Here is a 24,558-nt window from a genome sequence, read left to right as displayed (position 1 = left end):
TGGGTGGGTAGGGGGTTGCGGGGGAGGGTGTGGGGGACTTTTGGGATAGCATTGGTAATTTAAATGAGGAAAATACGTAATAAAAATATTTTTTAAAAAAGAAAAGAATACCTCTGGAACTTACCACCTAAATATAGCCAAATCATTTAGATATTAAGTTTTATTAAAATGTATCACATCGAGGATTTAATCCCATTATTTGACTGACCAAATTTCAAGTGCCAACCATATGACTGATAAAATACAGTTACAAAAAATATTCCAAAATATCTGAAAGTTATAATGGACAGGAATATTCAAGAAGATGAGAAAGAGTCATCTTCAGAACTTTGAAACAAGCTACTTTTGCTTTTAAATGACAAAAGAATGAGCTGGAAATGGGGCTCAGTCCATAAATGTTCTTTGTGTAAGCACAAGGACTTGAATTCTGATTACCAGAATGCACATAAAATCCAGGCACAATGGCAGTCGTGTCTATAACAACAATTCTGTGGAGAGGACAGGAAAACAGGAGCCTAGGCAACTGGTAGACTTCAGGTTCAGTGAGAGACGCTGTCTCTGAATCCTAAGTGGAGCACAGTAGACGAAGATATCCAATGACAACCTTTGGCTTTCATATGTGCACATGCACATACACCATGTATACATACACATGTAGAGACATGAATAATTAAATAAAATGATAGAATAAATAGTAAGTGAGAAAAAGAGAAATATTTCTATATTGAACCTTATTAGGATATCTGTTCATCAAAAGCAAGGAGGCCAGCAAGGTAGTTCAGTGGTGTGTTGACTAGATTTATGTCAACATGACACAATCTAGAACATTGGAGAGCAAAGAGCCTCAATTGAAAAATGCCTCTATAAGATGGAGTTGTAGGTAAGCCTATAGGGTATTTTCTTAATTAGTGATTGATGAGCGAGAGCCCAGACCATTGTGGGTGATGATACCCCAGGACTGGTGGTCCTGTGTTCTATAAGAATACAGAATGAGCAAGCCTTGGGGAGCAAGCCAATAAGCAGCTCCCCATGGTCACTGAATCAGCTCCTACCTCCAGTTTGAGCTCCTGTCCTGACTTCCTTCAGTGATGAACAGTGATATGGAAGCATAAGCCAAATAAATGCCTTCCTCCCCTAGTTACCTTTTGTCATGGTGTTTTATCATAGCAATGACAACCCTAACTAAGACACCTGGGCAAAGGTACTTGTTGCCATCCATGACCACCTTAGCTCAAGCCTAGAAACCCATCTGATGGAAAAAGACAGCCAACCCCTGCAGGTTGTTTTCTGGCCTCCCTACACATAGTGTGCCACATACACAGCTCCCACCAATAAATAAATAGAAAAATAAATAAGTAAATGTAAACCAAATTCTTGGGGCAAGAAAAGGGAATTAAAAAGCAATGAAATTTCTCTAAGTACTACTCTGGAATAATATTGGGTCTATGTTTCTAAGTGGAAAAAAAATCAAATGAAGAATACACATGTATGGATGGATATTATACTAATTTAAATATATCTGGTCCATAAATTTATTTAGATGCTATGCAAATATTTCACATAATTATAAAAGCAAAATGTAAAATTCAAGCCCTAAAATTAAAAGCAACTTGAAATAAAGGAGCCTGGTTCTTACATATATAAAGCTCTTTATATATCTGGTGGCTTAGATATATAAAAAGATGGACTATCCAAAGAAAAGTTAAAACAGTAAAACAGTCAAACAAACAGTAACTTCCCTGGGTGTGCCTAATGCTATCTGATTCTTAAAAATAGTAAAAATGATAAACATGTTTAACAATTATGGAGACCATATTGTTAGAGAAGTGCTAGTATCATTTTCTAAGACTGTTGCTTGAATGGTGTGTGGTAGCAAAATCTTGTTGATATAACAAAAATTTTCAATTTGGCAATTTAGGATAAATGAGATATAAGTGTAAGATTGATGAAGACCTCAGAATGATGAATTTTAGTTTGAAGACCCAACAAGCTGCTGAAAGAGTCTGAGGCAGATAGTTGCACCCAACCAATGGACAAAAATAACTAGCCCCTATTGTTGAATTAGGGAAAGACTGAAAAGCTGAGGAGGAGGGAGACTTTGTAGGAGGACCAGCAGTCTCAAAAACTATGGAACACTGAATCACCAAAAAGGTAGCATACACCATCTGGTATGAGGCCACCAACACACATACAGCACAGGACTTCTGGGTCTGTGTTCATTCAGAGATGATGCACCTAACCCTCCAGAGACTGAAGGCCCCAGGGAGTTTAGAGGTCAGGAAGCATGGGGGTGGGGACATCCACATGGAGACAGGGGAGTGGGGAGGAAGTGTAGGATATGAAGCAGTAGGAGGGTAGACTGGATGGGGGGATAAAATGTGGAGTGCAAAAAAATTTAATTATTTAAAAAAGAGAAAGATTTAATATAAACTTGTATGTTTTATCTTTTAAAATATTAATCTTTTTGCTGTTGGTGTTTTGGTTATGGTCTTATTTGTTTGTTTTGCCTTTTGAGACAGTGTTTCTCTGTTTAGCTCTAACTATACTGGAACTTGTTCTGTAGACCAAGCTGATGTTGAACTCTGAGAGATCTGTTTGCCTCTGACTTCAAAGTGCTGGAAAGGTGTGAACTCCAACACCTGGCTGAAAATTAAAAACTTATAACCAACAACATCTAAAAACACCAATGGTTGCAATAAACACATATGTTTTCTAGATTGTATTTTTTTAACATTTTTTACTAAAAAGAATTAAACAAACACTGGAAAATGGTGGATTACAGGTCTAGGAAAGATGATGATACAGAAGATGAATACATTTTTCATAACAGAAAACAAAAGGAAGGGCCACTACTAAGAGTCATGTGGAGAAGATTCGGGGTGTCACTAGTTCTGAAAAGAACACATGGGAATGCCATGTGTTATTTCCGAGACTGTGTGACTTGGTTATTTCAAAATGAAAGATTTAAAAGATGCTATATACACACACACACACACACACAGCAGGTAACTTAAATAGAACCCCACACTGAATAAAACCCAAAACTTTGAACATTAAAAAGTAGCCCCCAAACACTGACACCAAATCACACACTAGCAAGATGTTGCTGAAAGGACCCTGATATAGCTGTCTCTTGTGAGACTATGCCGGGGCCTGGCAAACACATAAGTGGAGGCTCACAGTCAGCTATTGGATGGATCACAGGGCCCCCAATGGAGGAGCTAGAGAAAGCACCCAAGGAGCTAAAGGGGTCTGCAACCCTATAGGTGGAACAACAATATGAACTAATCAGGACCCCCCGGAGCTCGTGTCTCTAGCTGCATATGTATCAGAAGATGAACTAGTCGGCCATCAGTGGAAAGAGAGGCCCATTGGTCTTGCAAACGTTATATGCCCCAGTACAGGGGAACGCCAGGGCCAAGAAGTGGGAGGGGGGAGGAGAGTTGCGGGGAGGGTTTGGGGGACTTATGGGGTAGTATTGGAAATGTAAATGAAGAAAATTAATAAAAAAAATCATAAAGGAACCAGAGTTAAAGGTTTTAATTACAAAAATGTAATATACATATATGATGGTAAGTCTTGAAAATAAATTTGATTGAGTTAAAAAACAAAAAACAAAAAACAAAAAAGTAATGATTGCAATATATTGAGTCATAATAAATATATTTGTCTAGTTTGTCCAATATTAAAAAAAATGTTGTTACTTTTTTTAGGGCACTAAGGAAATCAAATTGTTGTGTTTTGGGTTGTTGGGTTTTACAGCACTGGAGACTGAACCTGTATCCTCACACATTCCAGTTAAGCACTCTACCACTGAGCTACCCATGCAACTTTTTGAAGCAGTGTCTCACTAAATTTTCCAGGCTAGCTTTCAACTGCTTAGCCCAGGAAAGCCTTGAACTTGTAATCTTCCTGTTTTAGCCTCCTATAAACCTTAGATAAAAAAAAAATCTATGCTACCAGCTAGCCTCAATATATTCAAAACTACTAAATAGATGAAAGAATCAAGAATTGATGCTACCTTTTAATATTAGTTATGGTTTCTATTGCTGTAATCAAGCATTATCATCAAAGCACTTTGGGGTTTATTTCATCTTACACAGTGGGCTAACAACACATTACTAATAGAAGTCAAAATAGGAACTCAAGCAGGGCAAGAACCTGGAGGCAGGAACTGATGCAGAGATCATAGAGGGAGTACTGCCTAGTGACTTGTTTCTTGGAGGTTGCTCAGCTTGCTTTCTTATAGCACCCAGGATTACCAGGCAATTGTAGCACTGCCCACATCACTGAGCCCTTCTCTATCAATCATCAATCAAGAAAATGGCCCACAGGCCAATCTGATGGTACATTTTCTCAGGTGAAGTTCCCTCTTCCCAGATGACTCTGGATTGTGTCAAGTTGACATAAAACTAGCCAGTATATTTTCCTACAAGAACTGTACCTCAGAATAAGCAAATAGGTGGACAGAAATTTTCCTTCATATAAATATTCCAGATAATATTTAAAAGGGATGAACACATTCTGCCTATGGTTCTCAATAGTATCTTTGTGTACTTTGGGTGTCTTTGGGCTCAAAGTTAAGCTTAAAATGATGCTAAAACATCATTCTTTTCACTGTGCTTGCATTTTTACTGATGGTGCAAAAGCACTAATGGGTGAGACTCGCCACCACAGACGAGTCAAACCACTGTCTTCAAGCTTCACTAATTGTCATCACATTCATGGCCACACATACGCAGTAAGACAATACCAATACGAATGACCTGAATGAAGCACTGCTCTTATTATTAACTTTATTAAATATCAACCATTAAGCACCCATTTTTAAAGTATTTTATGTGAGGAAACTGAACTGGAAAATATTCTTGAGACGCTTCTGCTGCATACTGAAGGATGACATTGCCTAAAGGAATACCAGTCGTTACAGGATGACCTGGGTGTTTCTCTACAGAACAGCATTTTTACTGATAGGAAATACTGACAAACCATGAGTATTTGCCCGATGTCCTCTCAAAAACAAATGGAATGAGCTAGTCACCATAGAGAAAACAACTCACAATATTTACTCTGAATGATAAAACTCGAGTTTTAGGTTAAGTGAACTTTTGGGAAACTATGCAGGTTGAAGAGATGGTTCAACAGTTAAGAGCATCTTTCTGGGTTTGATTCCCAGCACCTACATGGCACTTCACAACTGTCTATAATGTTAGTTTCATGGAATCTGATGCCCTCTTCTGGACTCTGAGAGGGCAAGACACATATGTGGTGAACAGACATATATGCAGGTAAAATACCCATACACATAGTTTTTTTTTAAGTAATTAAATGTTTGAATTCCTGGAAAATATCTATTTACCACTGTGAGATTCCAACTTTATAGTATGAAAGTCTCTCTTACGAGATCACTGGTAGTATGAACAAATATGATTTTATGTATATCTGGGAGTAAACTATGCCCACACAAGGTAACCTTATAAGAGTTACTTTGCTCATGGTATCTATTCACAGCAATGAAACCCCTAAGTCAGAAGTTTGTACCAGGAGTGGGATATTGATGTGATCATGCTTTTGATTGGAGGAATTGTAGATTTTGGAACTTTGGAAAGCAGTGGAATGCTTTAAGTGAGAATTAATGGGCCATCCTAATAAGAATACAGAGGACATTGGTGCTGATGGTGATTTGAACTGTGCAGAACTGGCCCAAGATGTTTTAGTGAAGAAGAATTTCAATATTTGGCCTAGAGACTGTTCTTGTGATGTTTTGGTGAAGAATGTTGCTGCTTTTGCCCTTGTTGGAAGAGTCTGCCTGAAGCTAAGGTGAAGAAATCCAGATTAATTGCATTGACAAAGGTTGTCCCAAAACAACCCAGTTCAGACTCTATGCTGTGGTTTAGTCTTATGAAGAGCATTTTGATGAAGCATAGTAAAATTAAAAAGAAAAAAATGCAAAAGTTTTGGTTCAAGTAATAAATGGGCACCAGGAAGTGAAAAAGAGCTGAATCCTGTGTTCAATGAGATAAATAGATTAAGGGTGTAGTGTTCTGAAGACAAGATCCCATCCAGATAAGCTTATTGATTGTGTTTGCAATTGAATAAGGAATAAGGAATGTTATGTTAGGTGTAATTACCTGGTTATTGTTTTCATTTAGACTTTTAATCTAGATAAACTGCAATCCAGAAATGGAGGGCACACTTGTTATTCAGATCTTGAGGCTAGAAGACACAGGCTTTTGATGCAGATCTTAAAGAACAGTGACCATGTAAAGTTTAGGCCAAGGCATAGTAGTATACACTTTTAATCCCAGGAAACAAAGGCAAGCAAGGCTAGCCTGGAACAGAGTAAGCTCTAAGTGAAGAAAAGCTTACTTCCAGGTTAGTACACACCTCTAATTCTACATTCAGGAGACAGAGCCATGCGGATCTGTGAGTTCAAGATCAGGACAGCCATGCTCAGACAGTGAAGGAATTAGAAAACATAAAGCTAGGTGATAATGTAATAAAACAAAGGGGCTGTGTTCCAGCTTCAGCAAGCAGCAGAGCTCAGCAGTTTAAGCCATGTGTCTCTGGCTTTAGAGGGACTAACAATTGATACTGGTTAACTGGAGTTAGGAAATTAGTGGTGACTAAGAAGAGACCAGCATCACTGAGGTAAACACAAAGAAGCTGTGTTCCAGAAAAATCTTAGCTTGTACCTATTGCTGTAGCTGGATTTGCAATGTGTGGTACTTGTTTTGAAGCTATGAAAGAGTCAGAGAGCAACTGTGGCTTGGCACTAAGGGCAGGGAAGGCCATTGGTGAAGATGTAGCCTCAGTTGCAGTTAACATACCAGGACTGAAGGAATGATATAAAGAGACTGATTCTTGGCAGCATGAAGAGATCCCTTAGAGGCTATTGGTGAAGCCTAATTGTAGTGAAAGACTCTATTGTAATGGAGTCACCAGTACTATGGAATGACCACCAAGAGCAACAGCTGTATAGCAGAGTCTATTAGAGACTACAGTGCTAGAGAGGACAGAGCCAGATAAATGATCCAACCCCTTTTGAGAAACCCAGAAGATCATGTGTAGATCCCAAAACACTGGAACAAGAAGCTGTAAAGTTGAAGTTGCCATGGATACCCTAAAATGTTAGAGATGTCAGAGCTGTAGGATACCTGCCAAGGAAAGCTGCCAACAGGGAAAGGAACCAGCCCAGGAGAAAGAAGTTGGTTGCAGTCAAAAAAGATGAAATAAGTTGGAGATCTGAAGAACACTTTGACATCAGACATGGAGATGCAGAGTTTGGAGTTTGTCCAGCTGGTTTTTGGTCTTGTTTGTTCTAGTATTTCCTCACTATGACATCTTATAGTTTCATATCCTGCATGATGTTTAAGGTATGTGATCTGCTTTTCATTTCAACTTTATATGAGATTTTAGTTAAATGATTGAATGAATCTCAAGAAAGACTAACATTGTTGAGATTGGTATAGACTGTGGGGACTTTTGAAGTTGGACTAAATGTATTTTGTGTTATACTATGGCTATGTATGGCACCCATAAACTCATGTGTTTGAACAAGCCTATGGGGTCCAGGGAGTGGAATATGGTTATTCGAATATGCTTGGCTCATGGGGTGTGGCCAATTAGGAGGTGTGGTCTTGTTGGAGTACCTGTGGCCTTGTTGAAGGAAGTATGTCACTGTGTGGGTGGATTTTGAGACCCTCCTCCAGTCTTCTCCTGTTTGCCTTTGGAACAAGATGTAGATCTCTCAGCTTCTCCAGCACCATGCCTGCCTCGATATGCTTGCCACCATGAGGATAATGAACTAAAACTCTGAGACTGTAAGCCAGCCCCAATTAAATGTTGTTCTTTTAGAAGTTGCCTTGGTCATAATGTCTCTTCACAGCAATGAAAGACCTAAGACATCATTCTAACTGTAACTTATGAAACTACTGCTATCTTTTCTGCACTGAGTGAAATATATATATATAGAACTAAATGGTGAGTTATTAGTCATATCCCTAATTCTAAGTATTACATGAATGTGGAATGACTGGCACTCTCAAATGCTGCTGCCCAAATGGCAACCACTAATTTGGGAAACGATGAGCAGCATCTATTCAAGCAGAACACACTCATACCTTATTACCAAGAAATATGCACAACTAATCTTATATTCAAAAGAAATGCAAAAATACATGCAGCAAACAGTGTGTGCTGAAGAACTTTTCACAGTAATAAAAGAAAAACTTGAAAAAAAGTTTACCAATAAAGAAAAAGAATAATTAAGGTGCAGTATAGTTGTATAAGAAAATTATGAATCTGACAGATGAAATATTGCTATAAATAATAGCCTGGTAGAATGTCATATAAGCAAATGAATAAAATAACTCAACATAAAAATATAACCATATCATGTAATAATATATGGCTAATGTGATTATTAGATGAGACATGATTAACATATGCTATATATTATAACTCAAGATGTCTACATTACAAAAGTGAGTCAGGATGAAATGGACATTTAGAGTGCTGATTACATTTGATCTATTTAATTTTAATGGTGGTGGCATAATTGTGTTGGATTTGGATTCTTCATCAATCTTTGTATTTATAAAATATGAACTATGGTGTATGTTATGCTCCAATCAAATGTTTCTAAAATAAGAATTACCTAGGAAAGGTAATGCCACAATAAGTAAAAAAAAAAAAAAAAAAATACAGCCTAAAATGCATAATTAGAAATTCCAAAAGCCTGAAAATCAATAAGCTGAGCAAAAATTTTAAAACCCAAACAAATAATGAATTGAAAAAAACAATATCTGAGAAAAGAAATAAACAGCAAAAAATAATGAACTAGAATGCAAATGCATAAGAAAAAGAAACTCAGAAAACAAAAGATAACATTGAAAGGCTAATGTAATCCACAAATTACTTCTGAATCAAGTCATGAAAAGTAAAAGGAGACATTAAGTCACAACAGGATTGAAATGAGGGCTGAGTTCACAGGCCCTGAAGTTGTGAAAAAGATCATGTGAGGACATTATGAACAACTCTATGTCAAAATGTTTAAATGTTTCTATGAATTAACAAATTTCCAAAATATCAAAGGTATATAAATGAAACATCAAAAATAAAAAAAAAATGAACTGGCACTCTACAACCTATGTTAACACTATGGATTGTTGTTGGATATCAACAACAACTGAAAGTTTACAAACTCATAGAAATCAAGAAGAAAATTTAAAATCTTTTCAGAATTGAATTAAAATGAAAACATAACTTACCCACACCCATGGGAGACAATGGCAGTGCAGTGGTTCTAAGAGGCAAGTTTCTAGCACTAAGTATCCACAAAACACTAGAGAGGTTTTATCCACTTGGAATTGAGCTTTGTGCAAAGTGATAACAATGGATCTATTTTCATTCTTCTATATACAGACTGCCAGGGGGACTAGAAGCAGGGGGCGGGGGGAATGGCAGTAATTTAAAAATAGCAAAATACTTTAAAAAATAACTAGAGAAATTTTGTAATTAGAAACTTAATGACACACCTGAAAGCTGTAGAACAATAATAAAAAATAAGACCCCAAAAGAGTAAATGGCAAGAAAGAATCAAACTTGGGATTTAAATCAATGAAATAAAACAAAACCAATATTAAAAAATAAATCAAAGATTGATTCTTTGAAAAAAAAATCAAGGAGAATGACAAGTCCTCAACCAAATTAACTTTAAAAGGGGAGAGAAAAAAATTCAAATTAATTAGAGATGAAAGGGAGCATTACAAAAGACACTGGAAAAATTTAGAAAAGCAAAATGACAAATTTTTAAAATGTGTACTTCAAAGTTGGAAATGTCACATAAACAAATGAATACAGAATACAACATAAAAATATAACCATATCATCTAGAAGAAATGGATGGAGTTTTTGACATCTATGACTTACCAAAGTTAAATCAAGATCAAATAAATTTAAACAGATATGTAACCCCTAGTGAAATAGAAGGAGTAATTAAAGTCTCAGAAACGAACAAAAAAGTCTAGGGCCAGATAGATTCAGGGCAGAATCCTACATGACTTTCAAAGAAGAATTAATGCCAATACTCTTCAAATTATTCTGAAAATAAAAACTGAAGAAACATTTCCTACTTCTTTTTACAATACCACTATGATACAAAAAACCAACAACAAAAACAAAATTGTACACCAATATCCCTATGAACATGGATGCAAATATTCTCAATAAAACACTTGCAAACTAAATTCATGGACATATAAAAAGGATTATCCACGATGATCAAGTTGCCTTAACCCAGAGATGCAGGAATAGTTCGACATATGTACATCAACAAACATGTTCTATTATATAAACATAATGAAAGAAAAATACTACATGAATATATCATTAGATGTACAAAAGGGCTTTGACAAACCCAATATCCTTTCATCATAAAAGTCCTGGAAAGACCACGGATACAAGAGACATTCCTCAACATATTAAAGGTAGTTTGCTTAAAGCCCATAGCCAACATCAACATAAGTGGAGAGAAACTCAAAGCATGTCTATGAAAATCAGGAATATGGTAATGATGTCCACTCCACACCTACTCAGTATGTACTTGAAATAAGACAACTGAAGGCAACCCAGAGGATACAAATACAAAAGAAAGAATATGAAAATCAAAAAATCTTTATTTGCAGTTTATATGATTGTATGCATATATGACTTAAGGATCCACCAGGAAACTCATATAGCTCATAAATACTTTCAGCAAAGAAGCAGGCTGCAAAATTAACACACAAGAATCTGTAGTTCTCCATCTTAACAGAAGCTTCAAAATTATGTTGGAATAATTCTAACTAAGCAAATATTTTAATTGAAGAAAGCAATTGAGGAAAATATCAAGATCTTCCATATTCATGAACTGGTAGGATAAATACAGTGAAAATTGCCAATCCATCAAGGACAACCTACAGGCTAAATTCAAGTCTCATCCAAATTCCAACACAACTCTTCACAGAAATTCAATAATAATCCTCAATTCCATAGAGAAACACAAAAACTCCAAGACATCTAAAACATTCCTAAATAATAAAAAAATGCTGGTAGTATCATCCATCATCTCCAATCTCTAATTGTACTAGATAACTATAGCAATAAAAACAGTATAGTGCTGGCACAAAAACAAACACATTGATTAGTGTAACCAAGTTAAACTCAGACATAAGTCCACTATGAGTGTCCACCAACACTCAGATTATAAATCCAAAAACCTTATGTCTTTTTCTAAAGGGAAATTTTTTAAGATTTTATTTTTTTATGTAATGTATATGAGTACACTGTCAAAGAGGACATAGGAACCCATTACATATGGTTGTGAGTCACCTGAATTGAACTCAGGACCTCTGGAAGAGCAATCAGTGCTCTTAACCGCTGAGCAATCTCACCAGCCCAAATTGAAAATACACTCCAGAATAAAAGACAGAATCTCTAAAAATGATTATGGTAAAAGTGGATGCATGTATGTAGAAAAAAATGCCAATAGAGCCATATCTGTCACCCTTCATAAAACTGCATTACAAATGGATTAAGTGCCTCAAGATAAAGTCAGATATACTGACTCTTATAGAAGAGAAAGTGAAGTTACCAAATAATAGGGGAGAGAACTCTCCAAGTAGATACCTTACACTATCAATGAAACCTCCAGTTCCAAAAATAGGTTATTTCTTGAGTCATTGGTCCTTTAGAAAACCCTAAACATCACAGGCAATTGCCAGAGCTATTGGTACTCCCAACAACCTATGGTAAATCTCTATTGCTGAAGACAACATTTATTTATATCATCCAACATGGAAAAGTCAAGCTTGTGTCTAACTAAAAGATTCACCCCTACTGACTAGAGTCATGGCACACTTGGTTCTCTGTGCATTACTGCATGAAAAAAGGTACTAATTGATATCACAAACCTATAAGCCCTGCAACCCACAGCAGCAACTGACTGAAGATATATGGAACAATAGTGGCATAGATGTTATGAGAGTAATCAGATCCCATTTTAAAATTGGATTTAAGGCCCATTGCATGGCATGGAACCCATAACTTCACTACTAATGTGGCCAAGGACCTGAGACTAGATCGGCCATAACCCTAGAGGCAAACCTATCACACTGTTCTGTAAAAGGAACAGAGCAATGAAATGATTCCTGGTGACATACAGCTAAACCCATAGATCAGAGCCTCATCCAGACCACATCAAAGAATCTTCTTGCAGTAGATGGGAACTGACCCAGAGACCCACAGCTGGACAGCACCCAAAGAGTGAGAAACACTGGAGCACTCAGTTCTCCATCAAACCTCTCCCTTCAAGGCTCAGGTGTCTGTGTGGAAGAAGAAATGGAAGATTACAACAGCTAGAGATAATGGGAGACTCTAAAGAAACAGAATCCCAGACACAACAGGATATATAAACTCATATAAAGACTGGCATCATGCCTAAAACCCGAGTAAGTTCAACCTTAACAAGGTCCAAGCACTGGGGTTGGACAGGGTGAACACAGGGTCCCACCCCTAAAGATCTTCAGTTGATATACACTGGCCACAGAGGAGGGGGAATTCAGTTTTCACTGGCTATGTAAACCACACTCCAGGGCAGGCCCCATGCCCAGGAGAAGTTAGTTGGTCAACATAAAAACAAACCCAATAGTATTTCAAGCTTTTAATTTCATTTTTGCTTTCTTTAGCCTTTTTTTATCTTGTTGATCTTTTACTCATCTATTTTTATCTTCATTTTGTGAGTTTTTTGTTCGTTTCTTGGTTTTTTGTTACTTTTGTTTCTTGGGGGTATTTTTTCTTTTCCTTTTTTTTTTTTTGAAAGATGAAAACACATAAAGTTGAGTGGGTAAGGAAGTTGGGAGGATATGGCAAAATTTGGAGGAGGGAATTTTGTTACAATAAAACTTATCAATGAAAAAGAGAAGTACATGGCAAAAAACAAACAAACCAAAACACTCTGGGAGCAAAACAAGTGGTCCCTTTGATCATTAGCTTGTTGTAGGTTTTGTTGTTTGTTTGCTGGCTTGCTTTAATTACTCTTATCAATAACCCATAATATTGTAGTCAGGAGCTTAGACTGCACTTCATATCTATTTTATGTTCTTACAAATGTTAATATTTTATATGCATTTGAACAATATACAAAAAACCTTTTAGCAAGTAGTCAGTTCTCAATGCAGCCCATATAAGCGAATACTACTGTTTCCCTCTAACTGCAAACTTGAAGGCAACAAAAATCAATAGATCACTAACATGTCAGACATATTGTCAATACTTTTCCACTCACATATTTCTAGGTATTGTTTTCTTGTCTGTCCACTCAAGCTATAATGCTATCCTTCTGGTTAAATTATTTCTTTTTTATTTTTTGAGATTATAATATAGTTATATCATATCCCCCTTCCCTTTCCTCCCTCCTAGCGATCCCATGTACCCCTCCTTGCTCTCTTTCAAATTCAAGTCCTCCTTTTTATTGTTTAAAACAATATGTATTGTTATATATAATATATAACAAAATTACCTATCCCATTTTTCTATTATAGTTTCTCTATTATACTATATAAATGAGGTTTCTCTATTATACTATATAAATGAGGTTTTTACATAAATACATAATACAACAATAGCCTGCTTAGTCTGTATAATGTTACTTATATGCATGTTTTCAGTACTGACCCTTTGGTATTGTAGAACTTATTAGCATGCCTTTCCCTGGGGAAGACTCTTTCTCTAACTCTCAGAACTTCTTAGTTGTCTGACACTCTTTGTGTAGGAATGAGGCCTCATGAGTTTTCCACCTTTCATGTTAGCAGGTCCATTTGTGCCATCTTTGTTCAGATCTTATTTATGCAACCATATTGGTAAGACTTTATGGGTATCACTTCTGACATTCCCAGGAGCAAATTCCCTGTTCTGGATCTTAACATCTTTCTACCTCCCTTTCCACAATGATCTTAGGCCTTAAGTACAGGAGTCATGTTGTAAATGTATACATTAGGGCTAGACTCCACAAGTCTGCAAGCTTTCATATGAGAAAACCAGCCAAGAATTCTATCCAGCTATGATGCTTATAAACCACAACAATGATCTGCATGGCATGATAACCATAAGGGTGTGATATGGGTACATGTATCTCGGCAGTAACCAACAGCTCTCTAATTGGACTTAAGACCTGCTCAGCAAGAGTGATATCATGCTTGGTACCAAAAATCTAGCCAACAAGCCAGGGCCATTAAAGACATGGATCTTGAAGAACTTAAAACTGCCACTTTACTAAGTCAGCATAATCTGGAACTACATTCTAAATATTTATCCTTATGCCCACAGGTAAGTGTAGCTTTCCCCTCATCAAGGAAACTTCTCTTGGCAACAGAAGAAGACATTACAGAAAACCATAATCAATAAAAATGCTAACTTTCTTTTTACCTATCTGACTGGCCCAAGTTTACAATAAGTACAATTATACTATATAAATGAAGTTTTTTTAAATCTGAATATACTTCATATGTCATACAAACTTTCTAAGTGACAGCAATCTAAAATGTTTTAAAGCATGACCAGTATCGTCAAAGTCAAAATAGTTACAAGGAAATATCTAATCAACCTGTGGCAGTCTACTTACAACTGGATATCAACAAATAAATAAACACATTTTGAATGTCCAATGCATTCTATTACTCTGTAAACATGTCACATTGCAAGTATCCTATGCCCCATTTATTCTCGAATAGTGACACCTTAATATGGCAATTAGATGCTCAATCCAGTCACTTTAATATATTAAAGACTACTTTTATGCTGTCCATCCACTTTTGCTACAGTGCTGCTTTCCAAAAAAATTGCCAATAGCTCAACTCTAAATGGAAAGTCCAAATTTACCCACCAGGGGTATCTTCCTTGATACCAACTTAAGGAATTGGGCCTACATTAGCAGAAAAACAAAACAAGACAATGACGAGAGGCACATTATTTGTTGCACAGTATATCAATTTTGTTTGTGTCTGTTACACAGTTTCAGTATGGGAGATGAAGATGAAATTCATGTTTGACTGGATTTTTTAAGCTAACAACTTTTGATATTATAAATTGTCAATGTATTGCAAATGAACAAAAAGGAGAAAACAACTTTGAAATTAAAAAATATATAAACAGATGATTCTACATAACTCTGCCACTTTATCTTTCATAGAAAATCAATATTTCATAGAATATCAATATCAGGGGCCTTTTTTATGCCATTATTTTTTAGTTTCTTTTATGGTGGGAGGCAATGCATTCATGTTGACCTGCAGATGTATGCACCTCTCCTCCACGTGCAGAAGCTAGAGGGGGAGATGGAGGGTCTTCTACCTGAAATAAGACAGGGTTTCTTGCTGAACTGAACTCACACTTAGGCTTGTCCAGTTAGCCCTGTAGTGTTCAGAGCCAGCCTGTCTCTGCCAGCCAACATAAGTACAGTTTGTAGGCATGCCTTCAGTGTTGCATGGATGGTGGGGATTCAAAATTAAGTTGTCATGGTTTCATAGCAAGTACTCTTACATGAGGAGGCATGTGATCAGCCTACTTAAAAAAAATAAAGGCCTCATTTTCCTTTTAAAATTCCATATCCATTGACATTTATTATGCCTTACTAACATTTCTCTTTTCTCGTCAAAGCATTTCTCAAACTATCCTTATCCCTAATATCCTCATCTGTCTTTTGAGCAAGGAATGATGGCCTATACATTTGTTTCCAGCACCTGGGAAGCAGATCTAGGCTGATTTCTGTGAGTTAGATGTTAACTTATTCTACACAGTAAGTTCCAGACCAGGGTTACATACTGAAGCCACAGTGTCGAAACAAAACAAAACAGAACAGAAAGAAATTAAGTAAATTAATGGTATTTACATTTTAAGTACTTTGATGCTTGAATGGTTAACATCGGCACACTGAAATTTCCTCCCTTAACAATGAAATTTTATAGGTAGCAATTTCTGCAAGTTTCATATTGTAATAATATGTGACTCTCTTGATTCCTTAGCCATCTAAGGAACTGGAGTCACACTTATTCCAGAATATATCACTGCAGTGTTTTCATGCTAGTTTTAGGGCCAGAAAGCTTCTCTGCCCAACCATTTCCTTATATTTGGAAATGCATTCATTATATTTGGAAATAGCCATTAAACTATTAACGATAGGTACATGTTGAAGTGTTCATATTTCAATCCATTATTAATTCATCCAGGGGGTATAGTTTACATTTAGCTTTTATCACAGCATGTGAAATGGTAAATATATAAAATTATAACACTTTGAATCTTTTGTACTTTTAGTACCATAATTGTTTGAGAGAGGAATAATTCTCAAGCCATTTCCCCTTATTTCTTAGGAGAGTAAAACAAGGAATGCTTTGTTTTACTTCCTTGATTTCTGTGTTCATAATTTCTTGTTTTCATAATTATTTCAAGAATAGAGCAGAAAATAATAATGTATAATAGTAATGGTATAAACTGCATTGGCCTAACTCTATTCAATTTTGTTGAAATTCCAAAAGCCACTGAAGTATTTTACTTAACTTGTATTAGGTATGTCACTCTCAAATACAGAAACTCCTAAAATAATAAGAAAATTGAGTCCATGTTGAATAAAGATAACTCTGAAAACTCATATATGTCTGACAAAAAGTGCTCATTTTTTCTTTTTGGAAAAATAGGCTTAATAAAAACAAAGTAAAGGTCAAGACATTTACCTTCTTTATATCAATACAATAGGCATTCTGAGATATGCTTGTAATTTCTATGCATTTGCAAAGTATTGTGGCATTATTACCTATGTCTAAGCAGCATTTCTCAAAGAGAATTTGCCCTAACAATACTCAGAAAGAGTACAGGATACAGAATATGCCATGTTTTATTAAATACCATTCAAGACTAAAGGCAAACCTCATCTCGTCTACGAATCTGTCTTTGATTCCTTCCTTCCATCCAGACATTCACTCAAGTTTTATCACTATCTTTGATGAGCACCCACTGCAGTTTACTTTCTACCTCCAGTGATGACCATCTTTCCATGAAGTATGGTAGTGATCTGAGTGTGTCTTCTGTCTTTGGTTCATGACATGTGTACTCACATGGCTCTTCACTTTAGGATTCTGTGGGGAATCTCTCTCATATCTATTGTCCCAGGAACACTCCGGCACTCTTTTATCTTTAATTTTAGGATGCTATTTCACATTGCTAGTATAGATATTGATATCATAGATAGTATGATAGTGTTTAATGTTTCTCAGGAATAAACTATATGAAACGGTTCAGCAGATAAAGATGCTTGACAACTTGAGCCCAGTACCCAGAATCCACATGATAGAAAGAGAAAACCAGTTCTCTCTGATATCCACACACACTCCAGGTTTCACACATGCACATGGACACACACACACACAAGTTATAAAACATAACTAAATTCCTTGAGGTTTAAAACAATATTCTAATGCAAGTTGCCAGAATTCTTGACATACTGAGAAAGGAATCAAATGGTTACACATAAACCAAAATGGGACTCATCTAATAAATATCCTAGAACATAGCTAGTAACTATCTCCTTGCCAGAGGAGTCAAACCACATAAGATGTGCTTACCACGGCTTCCACATTTGAATGATCCCCTTTCCTATTCCGAATCTGAACACAGGATACTGGCAAATTCAGTCCTACACCAGGGGCCAGATTTCTCAGATCAGCAGCCTTGTATTTCCCATGCAAGAACAAGCTGTTATTACCATAACCAGGTCCCAGAGAAGCTTGATAGAGATATGTCTGAGAAAGTCTCTCGACTGTGGTGACATCTATTGTGGCTGATGTCACCCAAGGACTAGAAGCCATCGTCCTCTCATGTCTCCCATTTTCTGGAGAATGACAGAAGTTCTGAGAGCAACAATCTGGGCTCTGGTTCAACTTGATGCACACAAAGAAAAACAAGCACCCCAGAAATAAAAAGGAAATGCAGACCAGGGCTATTATCAAGTACAAGTTCCGGGCAGAAAGCTGTGCTCTTGGTTCCCAGATATCTTCAAAGTCTGGAATGACCTGAGGAGCAGCATTGCTCAACAGCACACCCAGAATAACAGAGGAGGAAAGCGGTGGCTCTCCGTGGTCCTGAACCACTACCACCACGCTCTGCTTAACCGCATCAGTGGGAAAAACTAAACGTGCAGTACGCAGCTCTCCGGTGTTGACTGAAATTCTGAAAAGACTAGCATCAGAAGCCTGAGAAATGTGGTAGGAGAGCCAAGCATTGGAACCACTGTCGGCATCCTCTGCTACCACTTTTGTGACTAGGTGTCCAGCTCGGGCAGAGCGGGGCACTCTTTCCACTGGGATAGAGCCATTTCTAGGCAAGGGAAACAAGATGTCTGGTGCATTGTCATTCCTGTCTACCACAAACAAGTTCACAGTCACTGTTGCACTTCTGGGAGGAATACCACCATCTCGACCTTCCACTTGGAAGTTAAACCCCCTGAGCTGCTCAAAGTCAAAGGAAGTTTTGGCAGTGATAACACCACTGGTTGGTTCCACTGCCACCAAGCTGGAGGAAACTGGCAACCCTTCAGAAATGACATCCAACAGTTCATAAAAGACAAAGCCATTCTCCCCCAGATCTGGGTCCTGAGCGAACACACCGCCTAAAGAAACGCCAGGGCTATTGTTTTCAGCCACAAAAAGTTCCTGTTGTGGTTGAGGAAAGTTTGGTGTGTTGTCATTCACATCAGCAACTGACACAGTGAGTGTCCTTCGGGTACTTAATGGGGGTGAGCCACCGTCTGAAGCAGAGATCAGGATCTGGTATTCACTTGCTTGCTCCCGATCCAGGGGCCCATTGGTCAGCAGTCTGTAGTAGCTATCAAAGGAAGCCTTCAACTGAAAGGGGCCTTTGCTGGACATGCTACAAGTGACCTTACCATTGGAACCTAGGTCCTCATCCTTTACACTAAGGAGAGCAATTACTGTGCCAGGAGCTGCATCCTCGAGTATTGAGCTGGAGAAGGTCATGAAATCCATCTGGGGGGCATGATCGTTCACATCAGTCACCTCCACAAGCAGTTTAGTAGTGCTAGCTAGACTAAAAGCACCTTCATCTCTTGCTTCAACAAATGCTTCCAATAACGTTTCTGGTGGACCTAGTGAAGCAGCTACTTGAACCTCCCCACTTTTAGGATGTACGTGAAAGAGGTGCCTCAGCTCTGCTGGTGTGCTATTGCTTAAGGAGTACCAGACTTCTCCATTGGATCCTTCATCCGGATCCAAGGCTTGAACGTGGAATAGGACAGTTCCATTGGGTGCAGTCTCTGGAACCTTGGTACTGTATACGGAGTGCTCAAATACAGGTGCATTGTCGTTAGTGTCCACCACAGTGATAGTGACTTGAGCGGCCCCAGAGCGTGCAGGCAGGCCACCATCCTGAGCAGTGAGCACCAGCAGGTGGGTGTCCCGCTGCTCTCGATCCAGTGCTTTCTCTAACACCAGCTCTGGGTATTTGCTACCATCGACCCGCGACCCCATGTCCAGGCGAAAGTGCTGGCTAATGCTTAGGCTGTAACTTAGCGCGCCGTTGCTTCCCTCATCAGCATCTTGGGCATTCGGAAGAATGAACCGGGCTCCCGGTGGCAGGAACTCCGGGATGTGCAAGTGCACATCTCCAGCAGGGAAGAGAGGTGAATTGTCGTTGGTGTCTAGAAGGTGAACACGTACTTTGTGCAACTCCAGAGGGTCCTCGAACATTAGCTCATATGTCAGGATGCAAGAAGCTTTGGCCGGGCACAGCCGCTCGCGGTCCGCTAGCTCTTGAACCACCAAGCTACCGCTGCCCAGGTCGACCCCGAAGTAGGACTCTCTGTAGTTGGAAAGGAAGCGAAAGTTCCGCAAGGACAGAACGGCTGCTGACAGCTTCAAGTCCGAGGCGATATTGCCTACAGTAACTCCCGGTTCCGTCTCCTCCAACACTGAATACTCCAGCTGTCCCGCTGCAGCACCACAAGAGACCCACCAACACAGAACCGCCATTCCCCAGCCCACCATCCTCCCTTTCGGCCTCCACGCTCCAGTTGCGGCGACCCAGTACCATGCTCCGAACTCCTGGAGAGGAGACTGGAAAACGCGCGAGCTGTTCCGCCTGCTTGCATTGCAAGCTCTAAGTGTTGCGGCCACTGGCGTTCCGCCCCAGCAAGGCTGATTGATGTGCTGGGTACGGAGGGGCACAGCGCCGCCTAGGGGTGCAGAGATAAACTGCCCGGGTGGGGAGGCTCAGTCCGCGCTCGTCAGGGCTGGGGTCCTTTGCCTGGCTCTGGACCGCTAAATCTGGTCTGGACTTGAAAGATGCTGGAGGAACTGACACGCCTCCTGCTAGTGGTGTTTCCTTGTGGCTGTTGGCCGGCTACTGCTAGTTCAATATGGGATGACAAGGCAGGTCTCTGGGGACCAACACTGGTGTTCACTTCAAACTTCTCTAGATTCAGCCTTTTAGAGGCAGTGGAGCCAGCTGGAGCGAAGTTCTGTGCTCCGATCTTTCAGCGAACCCGCTTCTCTTCCCTTAGGAGTAACTACCCGCCCTTTCCTTTTCAAGCCACCCAAGATTCTGGAGAGAATAAGGTGTCATCAACCAGTCAAAACTAAGAAGCAAAACTGCAAGCTTGCCAACTGTCCCCTAAGAGGACCTACGACCATGTGGAGAAAAAGAAAGCGCTGACTGGTGTTCTTCAGCTCCAGGACCCAAAATTCATTCCCTGCAAACATTAGGAAGCAGCAAAGGGAAGCAGCTTTCACTTTTAACCTGATCTGCAGAGGATAGTGGTCAGTTTTATGAGAAGTATCTCTATTTAAGGGGAGGGGGAAGTACGCGTGTTACCTAGTACCCTGCAGTCAGCCTCTTTCCCCGAAGGATGAGCTGATAAAGAATGAGTTAATTAAATATTAAACACTAAATTGCTCATTCAAATCTTTCACTTGATAAAGTTGTTCAGAGTCCCCAAAGATCAAAATCTGCAAGGCAAAACCTGAATGGGATCAAAACTAGAAGTTCACATAATATTGTACTTAACTAGTAACAATTTTTTGAATGTAAATGACTGCACATGTATGTTATTCACACAATTCTCTCGACCTTTATCTATGTGTGAAACGTTCTGTTTTTAATTTGTTGATTTAAATGGACAACTTCCGCATTCTCCTCTTAAGACCAAAAGTGGAATTATTAACTGCAGTGTTCCACTAAATACCACCACCACCACCCCCCCCCCGCCGGGAATTACAGGCAGATTCTCAATCTCTTTGGGGAACTAGAAATAACAGGAAGCACAATGAAACAGTAATAACAGCACAATGAAAATGGTGAACGTGTCCTCACTGGTTTGCTTCAGCAATCAAAGCAAACTTTACCAGATTTGAGACAAAAGTAAAGCAAGACTCACACCACGGTGTGGACATCACTAACGGACTTTGCCAGATGTGAAGCAGCCCATACAACTGTATTTGTTCCTCACCAAATTTCCAAAACCCAGTGAATGATCTGTTCATCTGCCAGGAGGTGGGTTTGCACTTTCTCCTCGTAGCCTAGCCTAGCGAGGGTGCCTGCTTAGGGATGTAGATTATTCTTTCCATTTTCCTATGTATTCACAGCAGAACAAATACAGCTGGAAAGCTGTATGCATCTGAGAAGTCCTCTTTAGTTTTGGACCTGAAGTCAAACCTGCAATTATATCAGGTTTAGAAATTCTGAGCTGTGTCCAGGAGGGTGTGTGGAGGGGTGTAGACTAAGATGTAAGGGAACGAAAAACACAGAGAGAATCGGCATGGGAAATTTTCACAAAAATCATAGCCAACATCACATTTTTTTTTAGTTTTTCTCTTTGCTATCTCTCTGTTTAAGCTGTCATAGACAGCCACTGTCAAAGGATCTCATTTGAGTCATGGATAGAAAGATAACTATGAAAATTAACAGGTAGAACATCACTTTCACATTAAGTAAATTTTAATCCTATAAAATAGCTTAATCAAGAACCCAAATCAAGTCTAGCAGAGTGAGAAATCTGACCATAGAAATCTGAATCATATGACTTTGTTTCTCTGATTTTAACTAAGTCTCAGACACAAAGTAAAAAGCTAAACATTCTTAATGAATACATTCATATCTCACGTCACTTGTTTTATTTAAACCTTTTACCAATAACAAATTACTGTGAGAGTTCTCAAGTTTCTACTCCAAGGAACTTGCCCTCCTCTATGACATATCTTCTAAAATGCCTTTAATCTATCTTTATGAATCTGCAGTCTAACTCTACTCTGTATGTACTTTTTTGTAGAATTATACAGCAATTATTAGAATATCACATATATACATATGTACATAAATATACATATAGTTTTTTATTTTACTTTTAAAATATGGCCCTCAGAATTAGTCAACCAGCTGAAACGGTAAAGAAAGCTCTAGAACCTTTGTTCTGAGTACTGTATGTATAATCGGATATCCCAAATTTGCAGTTTGACTGTTAAGGCGAACCACTCTTACTGCCTATCTGCTGTCCTGAAAGCAACCTAGATATTCTTGAAAGTCAAGTTCTGATATCCCTTTTTCTCAAAGTCTAATCTTTGTTTGTTTGTTTGTTTGTTTGTTTGTTTGTTTTTCTTTCTTTGTTTGTTTGAGACAGTCTCTCTATGTGGCTCTGGCTGTCATGAAACTTAATGTGGATCAGGCTGGCCTCAAACTCATAGAGATCCACCTGACTCCTCCTCCTCCTTCTGAGTGCTGGGACCAAAAGTGTGTACCACCAGCCCTGGCTTCACATTTCCTCCTGCATAATGCTTTTGTATTTCCCCCTTACCATGTACTTTATTTCTCTAAATAAACACTGAGACTATATTAGATGCCCTTTTCCTGCTTCAAACTATACTTTTCAAGTTTGTTGAACTTATTTGTTATTTCCCTGAATTTATTTCTCATTTCCCATTTACTTTCAATCTTATCATACATTGCTTTTCCATTTTGCTTTTGTTTTTTTTTTCTTCTTCTTCTTTGCTTTTTATAGTGCTGGTATCAATCACAAGGCTCACACCCAGTAATGAAGAAGTGCACCACTGAGCCTCTCCCAACCCTCTCCCCTGACTGTATGACAGCAGGGGTTGGCTGTTCACTATTTTACTACTTTTGATGTGGCCTTAATTTCTGTATTTATTTTCCTATTTCAGGAAATCTGTCAGCTCACTTTTCATGGCCACTTCATGAAAACCACACCATGTGACTTTTTAATTTTATCCTTGAAACTCTAGACTGAAGTGGAAATTTCTGGTTTCCTTGGAAACGCAGTTGTGTCATGTGATGTTTTTCTGGAAGTTTCTTGTGAGAGGGTGTTTTGCTGAAGCAGACACATGGGACAGCATGTGATATCTTGTTGGTCCATGATGTTTGAAAAGGGTTATAAATGGAATCCCATAAACAGTGAGAGGTCGCTTTCGCATTGCTACCCTTTACTACCCTTCTATGGTCTCCAACGGCCTTCTCTAGCCAAGCAAGTCTTCTCTGGTCTTTGCCGGTCACTTCTGCTGACTCGAGCAGATTCTACATAACCTTGTGGTTTCTGGTGGATTGAGCTGCTGTTAGTGATCATGGTGCTTGCTATTGGACTGGGTTGCTGGTATCCTGACAATGAAGAGTGGAATCACTCCAAAGAACTACTTCTAAACAGGTCCACAACCCTCTTTTCCTATAAACTTTCTTCTTTTCCTGCCTATGGTTGCTGGGATACAAGGGAGGTTGAAGCATTCTAGAAGCCTATAAAGCAGGTTTAGGGGAAAACCTAAGTCCACACTAGATCATATCCAAGTTTTTTTTTATCCTCTGAAGCCATTAAAATTAAGTTGTGTGAAGAGAATGTGATACATTGGATAGGAGATTAACAAATATAAATAACTCAACTCAATAGTAATTTTAAAAGCTAATTAAAAGTGGTTAAAGGAGACCCAATTCAGTCATTAAATGTTCCCCTAGCATATCAAAGGCCCAGAGTGTGATCCCTCCAGAACTGTCAAAAAAAGGAACAGGCTTATCAGGTACTTAAGTAGACACTTCTCAAGAGAAGATATATGAAGATCTAACAGAATAAGAAAAGTGCTCAAAATCAATTACCACCAAATAAATAAAATTTAAAATAACACTGTAATATCATCTTGCACTAGCTAGAATTATTCTTGTCAGAAGGTGAAGTATTCATATGGAGGCAAATAAATAAAAATCGTTTTTTTACACTATTGGTAGAAATGAAAATTAATGCAGTCATTAAGAAAAACATTATGTTTTGTCCACACTTTGGTCTTCATTCTTCTTGAGTTTCATCCGTTTATCAAATTGTATCTTATATCTTGGGTATCCTAAGTTTTGGGCTAATATCCACTTATCAATGAATACATATTGTGTGAGATCTTTTGTGATTGTGTTACTTCACTCAAGATGATGCCCTCCAGGTCCATCCATTTGGCTAGGAATTTCATA

The 24,558-nt window shown here is 38.3% G+C and overlaps 1 protein-coding gene across 10 annotated transcripts in view; it reads right to left on the bottom strand.

Moving 5' to 3' along the window:
* LOC110285079 (protocadherin alpha-4) overlaps window positions 1-24,558 on the bottom strand; it is a 225,915-nt gene that overhangs the window by 70,599 nt on the left and 130,758 nt on the right. Inside the window, exon 1 of one of the 10 annotated variants that reach the window (XM_029472209.1) lies at window positions 17,658-20,152. The exons of the other annotated variants lie outside the window; for them this stretch is intronic. Within the exon in view, the coding sequence (XP_029328069.1) occupies window positions 17,658-20,093 (2,436 nt within the window). The 5' untranslated portion in view covers window positions 20,094-20,152. Of the gene's footprint in view, window positions 1-17,657; window positions 20,153-24,558 lie in introns of those variants that run through there. 10 annotated transcript variants of the gene reach the window in all.

This window comes from Mus caroli, chromosome 18, assembly GCF_900094665.2.
Source record: "Mus caroli chromosome 18, CAROLI_EIJ_v1.1, whole genome shotgun sequence".
NCBI classification, from domain to species: Eukaryota; Metazoa; Chordata; class Mammalia; order Rodentia; family Muridae; genus Mus; species Mus caroli.
Note: the sequence above shows the minus strand (reverse complement) of the source record. Positions and strands in the feature narration are given on the sequence as shown.